The sequence below is a fragment of the Perca fluviatilis genome, chromosome 5 (genome assembly GCF_010015445.1).
Source record: "Perca fluviatilis chromosome 5, GENO_Pfluv_1.0, whole genome shotgun sequence".
In the NCBI taxonomy this organism is placed as follows: domain Eukaryota; kingdom Metazoa; phylum Chordata; class Actinopteri; order Perciformes; family Percidae; genus Perca; species Perca fluviatilis.
The window spans coordinates 29,927,990-29,947,226 of record NC_053116.1 but is presented as its reverse complement, the minus strand read 5'-3'; the positions used below and the strand labels follow the sequence as shown (position 1 = coordinate 29,947,226).

Genomic DNA, 19,237 nt, shown 5'->3' with positions numbered 1-19,237 from the left:
ACAAAAAGATCAAACATTATACAGCCAGGCAGGGGCGGATCTAGAAAAATATTTATGGGGTGGCAAGATGGGGGCAGGAATTTTTGAGGGCTGGCAACATATGGCAGATGTATATATACTGAATTTAATGATGAGAAATAGTATGTACACACTACAAAAGGGCACAGGCTGCCATTTACAAACTCATACAGACAAACTTAATCTCATGCAATCAATGTCTTGCATTTGAAGTGACCATACAATGTGATCTCACTTAATAGGAGATAGAAGTAGGATAGAAGTAAGGGGCATTATCACAGGAAAGGCATTAAGGTAAGACGCAGATGTGTGAAAGGGGAAGCAAACCGTTTTTGACTGACTGCAGTCGGACATTGGAGATTCGAGCTCGTAAATGGTCAAATTGGCCATAACTTTTAATTTGTTGCTGCCAACTGGGGTGGCAGCAGGGGTGGCAAGGCTTTCTTTTAGGGTGGCATTTGCCACCCTATGCCACCCCGGTAGATCCACCCCTGCAGCCAGGGAATATTAAGGGGAAATACTATTATAAAAGCAATATAAAATACTTTAAGCAAGAATGTATTACTTAAGAGTGCATTTAAGGCAATATTAGCGTTGTGGAGTTATGTCTGGCAATGCAAGACTAAGGCAATAATAACACAAACGTGTTAAATAAAATGTGTGGAAAAGAGTATCTCTGCACTTCGCAGCTCCCAAATACCTAGGCCACCATCTAATACTGCTCATCCAACTTCTGCCACATTTCACTATGCATAGCTTGTAACAAGTACCACATTTTGTCATAGACCGTATTGCACTGAAATACTGTGAAAATTATATGTTGGGAAAAAAAGAAAAACAACTAGGTGTAATTAAATTCGGTCTCATGTTAAATTAAATTATTTTTTAGCTGTATTAATTGTGAAACATTTGACATGTTCCAGTAAGGACTTTATTTTGAAACATCTATCCGGAAGTCCTATGTTTTTACTTTTGCTCATTTCGATTTAGCACATACTCAGGATCCCAAACAGCTAGTCAGCTAGCCGAAGGAGACTAGTATTTCTCCTTCTCACAAAATTGAGTCGACGATATGCTGTTTTTCAGATTATTAATGCAAATATACTACTCTCGTGTTCTCAGTAAGACTTTGGGATTGACTCCTTGCCTTCCAAACGCCGTGTTGTGAAGAAACACAAGCGGTATAAAAGAGCTAAACATACCGGCTGTGCCAGCAAATTGTAGCTGGCTAACAGTAGCTAACTAGCTTCGCGAGTAGCTACAGCAAGTAAGGCGGCTGGCTAGGCAACCATTACTGTAGAAGCGGCTTCAGACCGGCGGCTTTCGAGCTACCTGTGTCTGTCAGCTGCCATAATAGGTAAGATGGCTTAAGTTTTCTACGTACTGTTTCTTTATTATAGAGTGGCTCAGACGTTTGACCTCATTTTTGGCTAGCAACGGTTAAACTTGTAATGCGCATTGTCAACGTTAAACTATAACAAGGCAGCTAACGTTAGTTCTGCCCATCTTTTAAAGTTAGCACGTTAGCTAGCTGATATCTGAAACGTTAACTACTCTGTACTTTTATGTTAGAGTACCGTAATACTATTAATATTGTGCCTTTCTCATACCAATTTTACAATATAATGCACTGCTTTAGCAGTACAAAACTATATTTAAAATGTAATCCGAAAAAGAGCTTTTAATAGTAAATATGGCTGACATTTTACTCCCTAAATAAGGACATGATCTGTTGGTATTCTTAAAGCTGATTGGCTCTGGGGTGGATCAGTCAAACCTTCCTGAAAGCTGATTGGATGTGCCCGTTGTGTTGTGGCTAGCCTTGATAGTAGTTGCCAACAGTTTATGAAATAAAGTCGAGAATAATCTGCAGATCATTTTTCTTAACTGGCCGTGTGTCTATTGACAGTAAATAGTGACCCTTAGCTTGACCGTTGGCCAGCTGTCAATACATTGATCTGTGCATTTAGCTATTTGGGTTGAGCGAGTCTTGTGAGTTGAGGTCTGTGAAGGAATGTTTACACTACAGCTGATAATGAACATAGCCCAGCCTAATAACACTTTGCAGTAAAATGCAACACAAGACCAATGCTTTGAATGGCTCAATATCTCAAAAAGTTCAAAGCCTGGTATTTAGGACTTAGTTTATGGCTTTAGATTTTGCTTATTAAAGATCACAAGGGGAAAATAAGATGTTAAGAAAACAAGCTAGATAAGAATAAGAGATTACTACACAATCAAGATAACAAAAGCAAACAACAACAGCAAAATATTAGCAAGGGCAATGTCATGTATGAATCATTACAGAGCGCTATCCTCAAAGGGTGATATAATGGCATAACGTTTTCATATACTACTGTAGCACCTTCAAATGCTTATTCTTGTACAAAATACCTTTTTGTATATTTATTATTATTTACAATTGACAACAACACTGTTTTCTCATACTCATTTCCTTTTAAACCAACAGGAGGTAAAGTGTGATTGGTGGCCTATGAGGAAGCCACGTCGAAAAGGCCAGGTGGCCGCAGGAGGTGGAGCTGATGTCAAGAAGTCCAATGGGGCAGTTGGCAGGCGTGGGGGTGCCCGCCAGCGATCGCCATCCCCTTACAGCCTCAAAGCATCTCCAAGCAGAGAAACACTGTCTTACTCCCAGGCCCAGAAGGTGGTAGAGGTGGAACTGGATGGTAGGCTTCACCGCATCTCTATTCTGGAGCCCTTGGAGGTCATTACTGAAGATGAGATGATGGCTCAGGACATTAGTGAGTGTAACAGTAACAAGGAGAACAGTGAGCAGTCATCATCTCCCACCAGCAGTGCCCAAACAGTCCGCAAACCTGTCTCACTCAGAGGCCGCAGGAAAGACTCCAAATGTCCTCCTGTCAAGTCGCCACGACCTTCCAAGAACCACTGCCCCAATTCTCATCTCCAAACACCTGAAAAGTTGAACACATCACACCATCAGCACATGACCCTCCCTGAACCTAAGTTTCATGTGCTAGAAACCTTCACGCCGGTCGAGGCACCTCCTCTGCCTACAGCATATTACCGTTACATTGAACGCTTAGCCGAGGAGGAGGAAGCTGAGGCAGAATATGACTTGGACGAAGAGGACACTGCTTGGCTGGAGATGGTCAATGCTGGCCGGACGTCAGAGGGTATTTCAGCTGTCACACCAGACACCTTTGAGCTGCTGGTTGACCGGCTGGAGGAGGAGGCATACCGGGAAGCCCGCAGCCGGACGCCCTCTCAAGGTGCTATTGACGACGATGCCTTCTGCTGCGTGTGCCTGGATGATGAGTGCCTTAACAGCAATGTCATCCTCTTCTGTGACTCCTGCAACCTGGCTGTTCACCAGGAGTGTTACGGTGTGCCCTACATCCCCGAGGGCCAGTGGCTGTGCCGCTGCTGCCTCCAGTCCGCTCAGAAACCTGTTGACTGTGTTCTATGTCCGAACCGTGGCGGCGCCTTCAAGCAAACGAGTGACGGCCGCTGGGCGCATGTGGTGTGTGCCATCTGGATCCCTGAAGTCTGCTTTGCCAACACAGTATTTCTGGAACCAGTGGAAGGTGTCAATAACATCCCCCCAGCTCGCTGGAAACTGACCTGCTACCTGTGCAAGCAGAAGGGCCGTGGTGCATCAATTCAGTGCCACAAGGCCAACTGTTACACTGCGTTTCACGTCACATGTGCTCAGCGTGCTGGCTTGTTTATGAAGATTGATCCTGTGCGAGAGACAAATGTTAACGGGACCACGTTCTCTGTTAAGAAGACGGCATTCTGTGAGGCCCATTCGCCACCAGGACAGGAGGCCGTCTCAGATGAGGAGAGTGAAGGAAGAGTGGTAGGCAGCAGAGGTAGGGCTAGTAGGGGACGGAGTGCATACACAGAGGGCCCTAAAACACCGAAAAAAGGCAGGAAGTCTGAAGATGATGCCAAGATGGATAAAAAGAAAGGAAAGAAGAGCACAGAGTCAACAGCACAAAACACTGCTTCACCACAAGTGACCGTGCCACAGATACCCACAAGCAGGTTCGATTTTATTTTATTTTGAATACAATAAAATGTTGTGCGTCTGTTGTTCAACATAAATTAACAAATTTTTGGATTTGCTACTAGCCAGTTTAAATAAGTGTACAATTTTAAGAATTTCTAAAAGTAACTGTGTGCACATCCCACCTTCTGGCAGGTGCAGGACAAATGAAAATACTCCCATATTTAATAATATATTATTTATTATAATATATTATTTTCGTTACAATTACAAGAAACCATTTTTGAGTAGAGATGCCTGAACTGATGTCAGTCATGTTGATAGTAAGACCGACCTGCATCTATCTCTGTCTCTCAGGCTGAATATCATCTGTAAAGGAATCCTCTTTCAGAGGAAAAACCAATTCATACATAGGCTGCATAACTACTGGTTACTGAAGCGTCAGTCGAGGAACGGTGTGCCGCTGGTCCGGCATCTGCACTCTAACTTCCAATCCCAAAGGAATACTGAAGAGCTCAGGGTAAGGACCAGTTCTATAGCCTTAGTACTTTGTAACTATTTTTGTACTCTAATGTAGGCCTGGGCGATATGGGCACAAAAAATCTGATTAAATCTATTTTTTTTTCTCCCCCCTACTTAAAATCAATCTGCAGATGACAAAGAAATTGTTCAAAACAAGTTTTAACTTTATTTTGTTTTGGCTCGCACACACACTGGGCACGTATACCATTATGATTATTCATGCCAATTTTGGGGAAATATAACAACAAAACGGATGCGCGAGATGAAGCTGTTTTCACACATACAGGTAATTCACTTCAAATCATTTTGACTTTAGTCGCGCAACCTTGCACCTATTTTCATCTGTTGCTGAGTAACGTACATTAACATCCAATGGTCTCATTAATGTAGCATACCTTTAGCAAGCTCCTTCGTATTAACTAGCGGTAAAAAAAAAACGTTGAAGACCAGCTCCGTGCTACAGAGCAGTGATTGCTAGTTGTTTAAGCTGCTACAGACCTCCGTCACAGCTCGGTCGTATCAGCGGCATTTAGTAGATGTGTTGAGCCGCAACGGAGTTCCTCAACACCGGCTCCGGTGCTCCGCATGGTGCTCTGTCAGGTCAGGCTTTAGTTGGTGGTTCAGTTATCTGAGAATAGGTGACTGTCAGCCGGGGACAGAGCACCGCGAGCTGCTGGTCATTTCGGCGGAGATTACGGTTAAGTAACTAATGAAGCGACTGGTTAAGAAAAGAACTAATGTTAGTCCCTGTCGCTACCATGTTGTTTGTGTATCTCTATGGCAAACGCGCGGGGGGAGGGCTGAACCTGTTTGGAACTACGGGAGCCCAGAGGGGAGCATTGGCGGATGTTAAGGAGAAAAGCGATTTTCATTTAAACAAATCAACGTTAACTAAACATTCGAATTAATCGATAAAATCGATTTATCGCCCAGCCCTACTCTGATGATAAAAAATGTGTGATGGTATTCAATTTCTTTTTTTTTTTTTTTGCCATTGTCCTAACCAACAATTCCTAAACTTAATTGATTGCCTTTGAATACATCTCTGATACAGTGTTTATACAATAAAGCAAAAAATTATGTCTTGCACTTTGTAGCCTGAGGTGGATGAGAAGGTTTCTGCTGCAAGAGAAGCACTGAGATATTGGCAAAAGCTGCGGCATGATCTTGAAAAAGCCAGGCTGTTGGTGGAGCTCATCCGCAAGAGGGAGAAACTTAAACGAGAACAGGTAACATGCATGGATTAATGTCACAGGCATTTTATTTTCAGGCTTGTTAATTCATCCTTTACCCTTTTGAAAGCATGAAGTTTAATTTACACAATACAGAATTTTGAAGCTGAACTACTGAAGATCTAAAGTACGTAAATTACAGGTATTTCAAATTCATTTAAAGGTGTTTACCAATGTAGTCTGAAGTTCTGAGGTGTTTGGATGGTCACATTTTTATTTGCCTGTCTTATAGAGTAGTAGAGACATTGCCATCTCTTTTTCACATGATAGTATCCCCTAACCACAACTGAGTGGCAAAACAAACAGGTGGCTGCAATAAATGGGCTGAGCTATGTGATAGAGAGAAAAATAAACAAATACCTTTTTAACCTCTTAGCATTCCTCCTCCTCTTTTTTTAGAGGGGTGGGGGACAGGATGTTCAGGGGTAGATAAAAGGTCAACAGTTGATTACATAGAAGTGATGTGAGGCCGGGAACCTAAATAATAATTAAAATACATTTTGAGTGTGTATAAGTGCTTAGAACATTATGATGGAAGTAAATGAGCCATTATCATGTATCATAAATTGTTGCAGCAATTTTTGGCTTGATATGATTTGCTGTACAGGTTTGACGCTAACCATTTTTGACCACTTGAGAAATTAAAAAATGTCCCTCCAAAATACCAAATTTAGACAACAAGACCTCGTCCAACACCATAAAAATGCTGTGATTCATTATCAAAAATATTTGACATTTGGAGATTTTTGTAAGAATTGCATTTTTCAGCAGTTGGATGCCGCACTTATGTTTTAGAAACTGCTTAGAAACCCAGTTTACTATCAGTCTACCTAAAGCCATACATCTCTGAATGCCCTAGGTCTGTTGTTTGTGTTTGTAAAGTTCTATAAGGCTGTGGTTATCCTCAAGGTCACAACACATCATTTATAGAGTGAGATTGCTTTGAAAATAACCAAATGCCAGTTTTTCCCTCACCAAAATGAAGCCTAACTTTGGAGTGTATTTTTAGCCCCCTTCCGGACAAGCTAGCATGTCATATATTTCTTTGATTGTTTTATATGATACCAATATTTTTACTCTAGCTTTAAAACCGAGACCGCTACAGCCTTCGAAAGACAGTATTTCGGACGGGCCATCGGATTGTTAAGAGGTTAAAAGAGAAAGCCATCAATTATACATATGATGTAATGGACTGCCAATGGTGTGTGGATATTGAAATCTGACCAGATAAGTGCTTCATGTGATATTTTGTAGACATTCTCCTTTGAGAAATTTGCTTGCTTCTCTTGTCTTTAGCCTTTGGGCAGTTTGTAGAACCTTTATGGCTGCACCTTCCACATATGGTGACATCACATGCATATCATCTGACAACTGCAGGTCAAAGTTCACCAGGAAGCTCTGGAGATGCAGTTGACCCCTATGTTGATGCTGCTCCGCTCCACTCTGGACCAACTACAGGAGAAGGACACAGCCCAGATCTTTGCACAACCAGTCAATATCAAGGAGGTCAGACATTTCACTGTTAGAACACAAGTTGCCAAAGACCAGATGTATGCAAACAGGTTATATAGAGTTGTGAAGTGGGAGGGCCCTGTATTTTTTCCCCATTATGTATTCTCATTTCAAATATTTCTTAAAATTAAATTGCTCAGTGTTACTTAACAGAGAAACCCGGGCCTCTCCCAGATAATGTAAAAACCCTATAGGTTTATAATCTTATGACTAGGGTTGGGGACCGTTTATGTTTTTTGGTAATTTCCCTCTGTAATAACAATAAATGAATTTCAGTAGTAAAAATAATCCCAAACCTATTTATCCTATTTACTTAGAATATTTTGTTATTTATTTGTTGTATTATATGTTTCTTATAGGGATGGGTGATATAGACGATATGCAATATAAACGATACAAAATTGGCCTACGATAGAGATTTTAATTATATTGCACTATCGCGATAATTCATGTTGATGACGCAATCTACCCGCGAAGTTTAGAGCCACGAGCTGCAACGCGTCATCTTGAGTAAACATGACTAAAAGCGAAACAAGGAGCTGGTGAAAAAGACCGGTGCAACATCCATTATTTGGTCTTGGTTTGGATTTAAGCCACTACAACGGAGCTGTGGTCGAGCCATAGCCTACCATGGAGCCTTTCACCAGCCTGACCATTCACTATATAACGGACGATTGGAATCTTGGCAGCCGGTGTTTGCAGACGTTGTACTTCCCCGCTGAACATACAACCGTGTGTGTGTGTGCGCGTGTGTGCAGCGGCGGAGTGGGACCAACAAATGTACCGGTTCGTTTACGGCCCTGCCGTACGGGTTGAGCAGAGGCTGCACCGTTTGACCAGCAGGCAGCCGCGCCAGGCCGCCTGATGGTGTTGCTAACAACTTGCAATGTATAACTATAATCAGACGTGTGTGTGTGTGTGTGTGTGTGTGTGTGTGTGTGTGTGTGTGTGTGTGTGTGTGTGTGTGTGTGTGTGTGTGTTGTGTTGTGTGTGTGTGTGTGTGTGTGTGTGTGTGTGTGTGTGTGTGTGTGTGTGTGTGTGTGTGTGTGTGTGTGGCTGCAGGTAAGAAACTTTGTTTGAAATATGTTTTTATTTAAAGTATTTGTGCATCTTTGCCTAATACTGAAAGTATTTCCAGTACGGTGTCTGTTCCTTAACTAAACAGACACCAGTTTTTCCTGTTCTCTGCATCTTGGGTGGCATTTAAGAACCAAGGACTTAAACTTACTAAGTGTAGTGCCTTTAAGAATGGTTTGCACTAAAGAGAAGACACCCAATACTTTAAGCTTTTTCTTTGTCAAAGTCTCTGCAACTAGTGTACTTGAATTTTATTCATCTGCAACATTATGTTGTATAATTACAGTTTTGAACAATAAATGTTCTCAAAACTACATACTACGTTTCTTTCTCTTTAAAAAAAAAAAATATATATATATTTAGCCGTTTGGTTTTCCTTAGGGTCTATGTAACCTGGTCTGAAATGGTTCTATTATAATTTATATATCGTTATCGCAAGAGGCTGCAATGTATATCGCAATATGGATTTTAGGCCATATCGCCCATCCCTAGTTTCTTACTATGTTTCTTGCCGAAGTGCACCTTGGGAGGCGTAGTTGGCCTGCCCCTAAAGTTTCAATGTACACAGCATACCTGCAAACTAGTTGTTTTTTGGTGAAAATCACCGTTTGAAATGGGAAAATGTCATCCACATGAATCTGGTAGATCTGAAGAGTTTTTATTTTGGGGGCGTCCAAGACCCGGTGCTAATACGGCACCGTTATCTACTGGACCAAATAGCAACGCAGATTTCGGTGCCTTATTTAGGTGCCACTTAAATGACTGCGCTTCTCTCTGATGCTCCGAAAACAGATGTTAGAGGGAACGGAAACATCGCCGCACGGGACACGATATTTTTTTTCCCCCACTAGGGCCACGCCAAGACCCGCCCTTCAATAGCATTCACACACTACTATTGGCCAGGCGTCCATGCTTACATGTACAGGTCCTATCTCCTGACCAATCGCTGCGTTTTAACCCAAACCTAACCTTAACCACTCGAGGTCAAATGCCTAACCCCAACCAAACGAGCTGCTTCGTAGGGCGGGTCTTGGTGTGGCCATAGTGGGATTCGTAATTTTGCGCACGGGACGCTAGTTAACAACTACACCTGGCAGCAGGTAATGTTAGTCTACCGTTAGCAAGCAGCTGGAGTAAACACCGTTAAAATGCCGACAGCTAAACAGGGTAAAAATGTGTCTGTATTTCACTGTAGAGGATTGTAACACCAGACTGTAGCTGCCGTTGTCTGAAAAACACAGACTCAGCCCCGCCTCGCCAGCCTCATGGTGCATTCAAAGTAATGGTAAAATACCCTTTTTCCATCCAGTGGTGGCTCTTGTCATTTAACAGTAATTTACTGGTGAAATAAGTTATTGTTATTTCAGCCCTTCTGAGTTTGCAGGTATGACACAGGCTTATAACTTCGAAGAACCACATATTTTCTAATGGTTCTTAATCTTTTGTATTTAATTGGGAAAGGTTAATGTCCAGCAAAGCTCTTAGTGCTCGAATTGTGAAGCACGTAACATTGTCTTTGGAATAAATGAATGGGGCTTTTACTTCCAGAACCAGTCCAACCAAAATAGCACCTCTTATATTTCACTTTTTCACCTTTTGCACTTCCACTAATTTGTATTCATCTGCTAATTAGTGCTGAGTGGTATAACAAAAAATTGTAACAGTATTTTTTAAGATTCTGGAGGTTTCACGCTATATCACGGTATTTTCTTTCTTTTGCTTGAGTGGGCCTTTATATAGGTTTATAATGGCTTATTCTACTGTCAGGGATACATAGAATATCACAAAAACTTTTTAATGTCATCATGTTTACTAAAAGCTTTGATTACTAAAGGGTTTGCTTGGCTCCACAACATTATACAATAAGGTTATATGAAGGAAAATGCATGAAACCGTTACAGATTCAAAACTATTTATATTGTGCAAACTGCAAAGTAGTAAAATAAACTTAAATCAAATGAATACACATACAAACTACTTTAACATTGTTTCCCTTTCAAAACAAAATAGTTGTAAGATAGTTGTATAAACACTACCTTGGCCACAGGTAAATTAGGTTGTAGAAAAGTGGGCGACTGAACGTAGCTCTGCTGTCAGCCTCCTTCGGTGTTTGAATAATGTTAGCATGTTGGCGGATGTATTTCAGCGAGGCAAGATATCTTAAATCCAGTGTTTTAATCATTGCTCTGAACCCATCTTTTTCCCATCTTTCTCAATGGTCTGTAGCGGGACCGTAGGTGGATTGTTATTGCGTTCATAATGTTGCGCCGCTGCATGCTTGAAATGACATGTCTTTAACGTTAGCACGGCCGAGTAACATTAGCGCAACCAAATAATGTTAGTGACGGGCAACAACAGTGGCTAAATTATGTCCGATTATGTTCCTCTCTTGAGCATACGTTGTTCTGGTGTATCTCCAGTCTTTCTTCATCTTCTAACTTTCTTCTCTGTTCTTGAATGTGCAGTAGCATATTTATTGTTGTGTTATAAAGTTACTACCATGAGTGAGAAGGGTATGCAGTTAACTGGGCTCCCGTTCTCAATTCACTTGCAGATTACTTCGGCCGTAGCGCTCCCTGCGGCAATGCACCGGTATTAGAGTATATGAAAAATTCATATCATACGGGAAATTAATACCAGTATACTGTATAAACTGGTATACCGCCCAGCACTACTGCAAATATGTGTCCACTTTCTGTCCCATTAACTTTTGGAGTAATGTCTTGTTCTCAGGTCCCAGACTACCTGGAGTTCATCAGCCAGCCCATGGACTTCTCCACTATGCGCTCTAAGCTAGAGAATCATGCCTACCGCTCAGTGACCGACCTGGAGACGGACTTCAACCTGATGGTGTCCAACTGCCTCCTCTACAACAGCAAGGACACAGTCTTCCACCGAGTAGCGCTGCGTCTTAGAGACTTAGGAGGAGCCATACTGCGCCATGCCCAACGCCAAGCCACCAACACTGGCCTGGACCTGAACACTGGCATGCACCTCTCAGATTCACTGCAGAAACGAGACTTTTACAGCTGCACCTGGGAGGATGGTGAGTCACAGAGTGGTTCTTGACACGGGATGTGAACACACACACACACACACACACCTTTCGTATGTATCCCTCTCATATGATTTAATAGTAAATGCAGGATCTATGATCCAGTACAATTAAGAAACATTTATTTTACGATAGGTTTGGTCTGTTTAACAAAGAAACATTAATTACACAATAACACCTTAGATGAGTAATACAGAGCAATAATTTGTTGAAAATAGTCCTCAATTATTTGTCTCAAATGTATATTTACCATGTCATGTGTCAAGTTAGTTGTCTGTTCCTATGGGTAACATGAATGTCAGCGCCAATGCTTCCTTCTTAAATGATGATGATAACAAATTGGTGTAGGCACCAACAAATGGCAGTGTTCCATGTCCTATTTTGCATATTGCTCTTATGTCGAGATGTCAGGCTGTTGTGTCTATATAGTGGAGACTGACATCTTCTGGGAAGTCTTAGGTTTGAATGAGGCAACTTGGCAGGAGAGGGCTGGGTCATATATTTTTTACCTGTAATCATTTTAACAATTGGTTTTGGAACTGTGTTTTTGTATCAGTTTAGTTGTTTCCCTGACTATCCATTGACTGATGTGTTCATAGTTAACCCTCTGGGGCCTAAACCATTAATTCCAATCTTAATTGCCTGGTTTCCTTGTGTTATGGCTGTATAACCTCAACCCGGTAATGCTCAATCAATTTATATTAGGGCTGTCAAACGATATATTTTTTTTAACGCGATTAATCACTGAATTTCTATAGTTAATCGCGATTAATCGCATGTTTTATCACATGATTAAAATTATATTATTTTGCATTTGAGAACAGTTTTTAAGTACATATTAACAATGGAAAGCAATTCTTACCAGTGTATATTGATTGGGAATCAAATGAATGCAAAGAAAGTGACTTTATGAACTTGATTTTAAGATTTGTATTTGTTTATTATGTATTTATTTACTGTAAACAAAAGAAAAATGTTTCAATCTAGTCACACATTTGAAACTAGGGTCAATATTAGGGTTGGGTATTGTTTGGTTTGGATACCGGTACTTTTAAAACGGTACCGGTGCCTTAACAGTGCCTGAACTGATACTTTTTAAGAAAGTAAAAAATAAAAAATAAAGGTTACTAAACAACAGTTGGCGACATTAAAGAACGGCTTGTTTATTGCTAAGGCCATATGGTCAAAATTAAATGATTTAATAATAATGTAATAACTATAACAATAACTTATTTCACTAGTAAATAGCTGTTGAACGACAAAAACAACCACCAGATGGGAAAAGGGCATTTAACAATAACTTTGAATGCACCACGAGGCTGTAGGTTACCAGTTTCATTGAACGCACAGTCTGTGTTTTTCCGGCAGCTGCAGATTGTTACATCCCACACTGTCTATTAGGGGTGGGCGATATGGACAAAAAAATAATATCTCGATATTTTTTCAGATTTTGACGATAACGATAATTAGACGATATCCTTTAAAAATGTGTTTTTAAAAGTCTGAGTTACTTAATCACTGATGATGATAATGGGCACAATGTTGAATGAAAACAGTTCTTATTATTTTCTTTAAAATAATTCTTTAAATTTAAGTATTCAAGTAAAAACAATTCAAAGACAAAATACTAATACTATACTAATTAAACTAGTATAGGAACATTGAACTCTGAGTACACATTCAGTTGTTCACCTCTGCTGTAATGTAAATTGTGCAGCATACAAGCAAGATGAAATCATAACAATAAACAAAGGGCTCGGTTCTGTAACATTGCACACAACCATGTCCTTATTGGAAGCTGTCCTGGAGATGAGACAGGGCAGTGTCAGGCCAGGTTCTGATAGTCCTTCTACTTGGCTGTATAGTCCTGATGACCGGGATTTATGCTGGGATCAGGATTAGTTTATGTGATCTGACTGGCCCAGGTGAGGGAGAGGAGCAGTTCTGTGTGCTTTCTTGATGTTAGAGTATACGTGGTCTAGTGTGTTCTTCCCTCTAGTAGCACAATCTACATGCTGGAAAAAAGCTGGGGAGTACAGACTTTAAGGACGCCTTGTAAAAGCCCCCTCCAGGTGATCGCGCTGCAGTTTGTTCACTATGGTTAACAGTGAGCCAAACTTGTGCTAACATTAACATCAGGGGCTTTACACCGTTTAGCTCCATACACTTTTATCCAAAATGTTAGTTGTACCATCTCCAATGCATTTGCTGTCTGCTATTAGACATCTACAGGCCATATCGCACTCGTGTACACCTCTGCAAAAGAGAATCTATGCATTATTTATTACATTTACACTATTATATTATTATTTTGGCTTGCTCGTTTGTTCTACGTGCTTATTAGCTAATCAGTATTAAAGTCATGTTTTGTTGTACCTTCATGGAAAAAGCACGCTAGCTTCACTCTTAGCCTAACTCTTTCCTGTTGTGTCCAGTTGACAGCATTCTGGATCCAGACAACCGGCTTCATATGACAGTGGAGGAACAGCTGAAGGAGCTGTTAGAAAAGCTGGACTTTGTCACCTCAATGAGATGCAGTGGCGCCCGAACTCGACGCATCCGCCTACTTCGTCGCGAGATAAACAACATCCGCTACAGGCAGGGCCAACACCCCCGCCACAGCCTTCACAATGGACATTTGAAGGAAGACGATGAGGACGAAGATGACGAGGAAAATGATGACAAAGACGCCAAGCCAGATACCAGCCTTTTGTCTTTGGACAAAGGTGGGTGATGAAAAGCACTGACCCTTCAACAGTATGAAATTGCCAATGCATGAACCTTTAAAAGCCTCTTTTTTTTTTTTTTTTTCTTCAATGAGACCAGTTGTGAACATGAGCTAACGGAACATTGTCCTCAGGTAATTGAGCCAGGGTCCCCCCCACGCACCAACCCCAACCACCCCACTGTCTCCAGTCTAGTAAGTAGGGGCCAACAGAGTCTCGTTAGCCATGGCTGCCTCACAACTACTCTCTCCCAGTGCACTCTATGTCTGCACCTCTTTTATACATCACTCTCATGGACTCACCACTCTCCATTGGCCACGTACATCATGCCATGTCATCCCACTTCTGACTACAGGCTAGTCCAGTCAAACAGTCTCTTGCTACTGTAGAGGAGTACAGTAGAACACCTGTGATTTATCAGTTGAGTCATAAAATACTGCCATGTTACCATGTTGCTGGTGTACGGTTGTGAGAGCAAAGTTATTTATTCACTCGTCTTGATAAGGTTCTCCATATCTACAGAATATCTCAACTCCCTTTAGACTGTGGTTAGACTGTTAGAATGAAATGTAAACCATTATTAAGTGACACCATTTTCCAGTATGAACACTACACCACCACATCACACTACATACTAAATGGACATTCATTTGAAATAAACACTGAGTGAAATTGAATTAAATTTTTCTCCTCTTATCTTCCAGAAGACCTCAAATCCACTTCGCCCCCGACACTGGAACCTACAGGGCCGGCTCCTCCTCCACGACTTGGGGGCGCACCTCTGGAGCCTCCCACCCTGCGACCAATCACAGGGGAGCCTCAGTCCGCCAGCTGGCCCTGCAAACGCCTAAAGATGGACGGTGACCTCTCAGACAGCACCACAGAGAATATGAATTGCACTAAAGCACAGGAGCGGCTTGCGCCTCCCATTTTGCACAGTGAAGGACAGGCGGTGGCCAACGGCTTACCAGAGCTCAGCACCCCCCCACGGCACACCACTGGGGGAGTTGGACGACGAACCTCTGTATTGTTCAAAAAGGCAAAAAATGGAGCCAAGTTGTTCAGAGAGAGAGACAATCCTTTGCTGAACGGAAAAGGGCAGCAGGACAACAATACAAGCAACGCCCTAACAGCACCCAACTCCACAGCCAGTACCCCATCCACCACACCTTTGTCCACTCCATCCAAGACCCCACAGAAAAGCCCCGGACCCCCCATCCTCAATGAACAATGGACCCCCAGTCGAGACATGTGCTCAGATAGTGAACTGGAGAAGACACCAAACCATACACTGGAAAGTGGTGAGAAGCTTTTCTTAGTACTGACAATAGTTTAAGATCCTCAACTCAGGGCGGTGTTTTAGACCCGACTACTCTTGGCACTGAAGACAAGCATTAGGATATGATCACATAGGATTCTTGTTAAATGTGCTGACTTTACATTTGTTATTGGCTACCAGTTAACATGTCAGACAGCAAATACATGTGAAGGGATGTATGGCTTGTTATGAGTGCAGTTGCAGCTGTTACATTTGAAGTAATGTTAAATTTAGCTACATTCTTGCTTTCAGAACAGACTTGTCATCCCTTATCTTCAAGAGTTAAGAGCAGTCTTCAACTTATCTTTATCCATTTTATTATCTGTTTATCACATCAGGTTACCATCCTCTTGTTCTTTCTCTTTTATGGTGAGGAAACTGATCCACATGCTACCAAATCTACAAAACAAACAACTGCCCAATTCCCTCTACCCTTACACCACCCCTCCATCCCCCATTATCTGTGATTATTGCTGTTTTGCACTGATTGTCGTTCTAGCTCTCTGGTGTTTTAATTGCGACCGAGATGAGACTAAAGATATCTATGCTTAGATTTGTCCTTTTCTATTTAGTTTTCCCCTGGTTTTCTAAGATTGTTCTGAGATTCCTCTCATTTGCTTTCAGGGCTGACCAATGGCTTCAACAAGCACAAAGACGGCGGATCAGACTCTGAGTACAGCCCTTGTCCAGTCCTGCACAAAGAAATGTAAGACATGGTCTATCTGTTGTAAGCAGTTCTTTGGTTATTGTAATGATTGACAATACATTGACGATACAATGTGCTGTCTTACAGCAGCTCACCACCTAAGCGAAGCCTCGGGAAACCAGCTCTTTCCAAAGTTCCCTTTCTGGAGATAGTCAACGGAGACTCAGATTACACTGGTATGTCTTTATTTAAATTTTTTTCAACTTCACCTGACATTTATATAGCTTTTTTTCTGCTGTGCATTATTGCATGGCGTTCTTTTTCCCTCTCCCCCGCTCACAAATGTGCCCTAAGCATAGGACATTTTGTGTTACAAATATAACACTTTAACCTCATTGGGAATATGCATGCCTGAGTGTCCTGTTAATTTTGTATCAATAAAATGATTTCACCGTCTGCTGCTGTTTTGCAGGCATCAGCAGCCAAATGTCTGAGGATGGGACGGAGCTGGAGCCTCTAGATCTGGTGTGGGCCAAGTGTCGGGGATATCCCTCCTATCCTGCGCTGGTAATCCTTTGTTCTAATATTACTGAAGCACCATTTAATATGAGCTGTCAACAAATGGCAGGGTTTCCCGCAGCACTTTGCAGCTTAGGCGGCCGCCTGAGCAACACACGCTTGCTGCCTTGACTAGTTTAAAAAAATAAATAAATGTATATGAACGATATCTACCATGTGACCGCCAGTCTCCCTTCTCTGCAGAACGCATAAAAAATTAAAAAATAATGTTGGTACTACCGAGGACAGATTCACTTTAAATCAAACGGTGCCAAATTTCGGTACCCAAGAGTGCATAAGCGCGAGCATGTCTGGCGTCTCTGCATCTTGACAGAGAGCGGAGCTCTGACTGCCTCAAGGGGTTATTCCCAATTAAGAATTTCAATCTCATAGAACAGCTGTGTGAGAGCGCAGTGCTAGAAACAGACCTACGTTTCCTGTGAGATTGACTGTGCGTTTGTTCCAGATCATCGACCCAGAGATGCCTGAGGAGGGCCTGCTGCACAACGGGGTGCCCATCCCTGTCCCACCCAAAGAGGTCCTCTGTCTGGGGGAGCAGAGGCAGGAGGAGACCAACGAGAGGCTCTACCTTGTGCTCTTCTTTGACAACAAGCGAACATGGTGAGGGTCAAACAGACATGCCCAAATGTAGTGCAAGTGCTCCTCCTGCCACAGTGAGACCCTCAGCTGGGTGAATCATAACTCCTGAGCAAAGCTGCTGCTCTAAAAACGGACAACTTGTGTGTTAATTTGAAAAGAAAAAAAACATGAAGAAGAATTTTGTTTATTTTCATCATATGTATATCTTTACATTGAACACATATAGGTCCGAATGATGCAAATAGGTGTAAAGCATTGAAAGTGCTAATCATCAATCTGTGTCTTTGGTACTGTAGGCAGTGGCTCCCACGTGATAAGCTGACACCGTTGGGTGTAGAAGACACAGCGGACAAGCTGCGCATAATGGAGGGCCGCAAGTCCAGCATCCGCAAGTCCGTCCAGGTGGCGTACGACCGCGCCATGATGCACCAGAGCCGAGTCAGCCACAGCCATGGCTTTGTGACCTCCAACTACCTGTAGAGGGCAACAGTGAGCCCTGTGTGCACCCACAGACAGCCACTATGCATCTCTCTTTGGTCTTAAGGCAGCAGGTTGGTCCTACTGCTAGTTGAATTTGTATTCACACTGTGGTCTGAAGAGGTTGTTGCTCAGCACAGTGTCCTGGACTGTAGTCCTTTACCAAACCACTAAACCACTAGTGTCTGACACACTGAGCAGTGGTGTTTGCCTTTGTGTCGTCGTGGATGTGGAGCTCCAGATGTGAATGAAGTTACCTTTTGGTCCCCCGTTGGCTGTGGTCGGTAAGCGTTAAATCTCCGTTCAGGGGTGCATAGAGGCATCTGCTTACTCCACCTGGATGTGTTGAAGCTGAGTGTCTGGATCCAATTCAAAATAATTTCCCTCTATTTTGTATAATGCTACTGCCAAGGAATCAAATTGTCAGAAAAGAGATTTGACATGTTTATATGAAACACAGAAGACGTATGAATGGATCACTGCTATCTTTTATACAATAGCTTTTTACATTTTAATCTTTTACAAAGACAATTGTATATTATAAAGGCACACTTTGTGTACATATGTGTGTATTATTAAACCCAATTTAATTTAATGTTGCTGTTTTAAAATGCGTATTTCAATCAACCCATAAGGGGCAAAGCGACGTGTATAATTTTAGAGATGAAATAATTCCTGATTTGCTGCAGTGTACTTGGCTTGTCTTTGATGTAATGTGTGTGTGTGTGTGTGTGTGTGTGTGTGTGTGTGTGTGTGTGTGTGTGTGTGTGTGTGTGTGTGTGTGTGTGTGTGTGTGTGTGTGTGTGTGTGTGTGTGTGTGTGTGTGTGTGTGTGTGTGTGTGTGTGTGTGTGTGTGTGTGTGTGTGTGTGTGTGTGCGCGCATTCAGAGCATACAACACAATGAGCCACTGTTCTTTGTATTTAAATTCTCTTTTTGATACAAAGAGAAATATTTTATTTATGGAAGACCGAACTATAGAAATAAAGTTATATTGGTTAAAGTTGAGAATTAAATCTTATTTAAAACAAATGGAGTGAGTTTTTAAAAACATGCAGCCAACATTTTAACAGCTGATTTTGATGTTGATTTTACTCAAGACCAACCGCCATTATTCACTGCTGACCCCCCCAGAAGATTCTATTTATTGTCGAGAGCCCCATTTTATCAATGGAAAAATACACCTTTATAGACTTGTACTACCTGCATATTTTACCTGCTCACCAAGTATTTTGTCTGAATCAGTATTTCCACATTGTGGGAAATAAATGCTCTATTAAAAATATTTTTGGGATACTTAACTGCAGATTTGTGTATTGTCTTTTTATGACCAAAAGTGAGAAGTTCTTGTTCTAGTAATATTTGATTATATTTTAAATGCTTTACAAGCAGGAAGTCAGACCATTAGTTCAAACTCTCTTGAAGAGCTCTAGGTGTGGTGAAAGTAAAGTCCATTTAGTCCCAGAGTTTAGTCAGAAAATGATCTTTTCCAGTGATGAACTCC

The 19,237-nt window shown here is 41.7% G+C and overlaps 1 protein-coding gene across 2 annotated transcripts; it reads left to right on the top strand.

Moving 5' to 3' along the window:
• The first annotated feature begins 993 nt into the window (after positions 1 to 993).
• Positions 994 to 19,039, top strand: brpf3b (bromodomain and PHD finger containing, 3b). 2 transcript variants are annotated; one of them, XM_039800361.1, is made up of 13 exons: positions 994 to 1,375; positions 2,489 to 4,050; positions 4,370 to 4,532; positions 5,632 to 5,763; positions 7,144 to 7,272; positions 11,089 to 11,401; positions 13,846 to 14,136; positions 14,844 to 15,437; positions 16,079 to 16,160; positions 16,248 to 16,336; positions 16,573 to 16,667; positions 17,125 to 17,279; positions 17,555 to 19,039. In XM_039800361.1, exons 2-13 carry the CDS (start codon positions 2,513 to 2,515, stop codon positions 17,736 to 17,738), a joined length of 3,765 nt encoding a protein of 1,254 aa, XP_039656295.1. In that variant the 5' UTR covers positions 994 to 1,375; positions 2,489 to 2,512; the 3' UTR covers positions 17,739 to 19,039. The 2 variants fall into 2 exon arrangements, with proteins under 2 accessions (XP_039656295.1, XP_039656294.1); XM_039800360.1 differs by having other exon boundaries at positions 14,841 to 15,437.
• Positions 19,040 to 19,237: the final 198 nt, after the last annotated feature.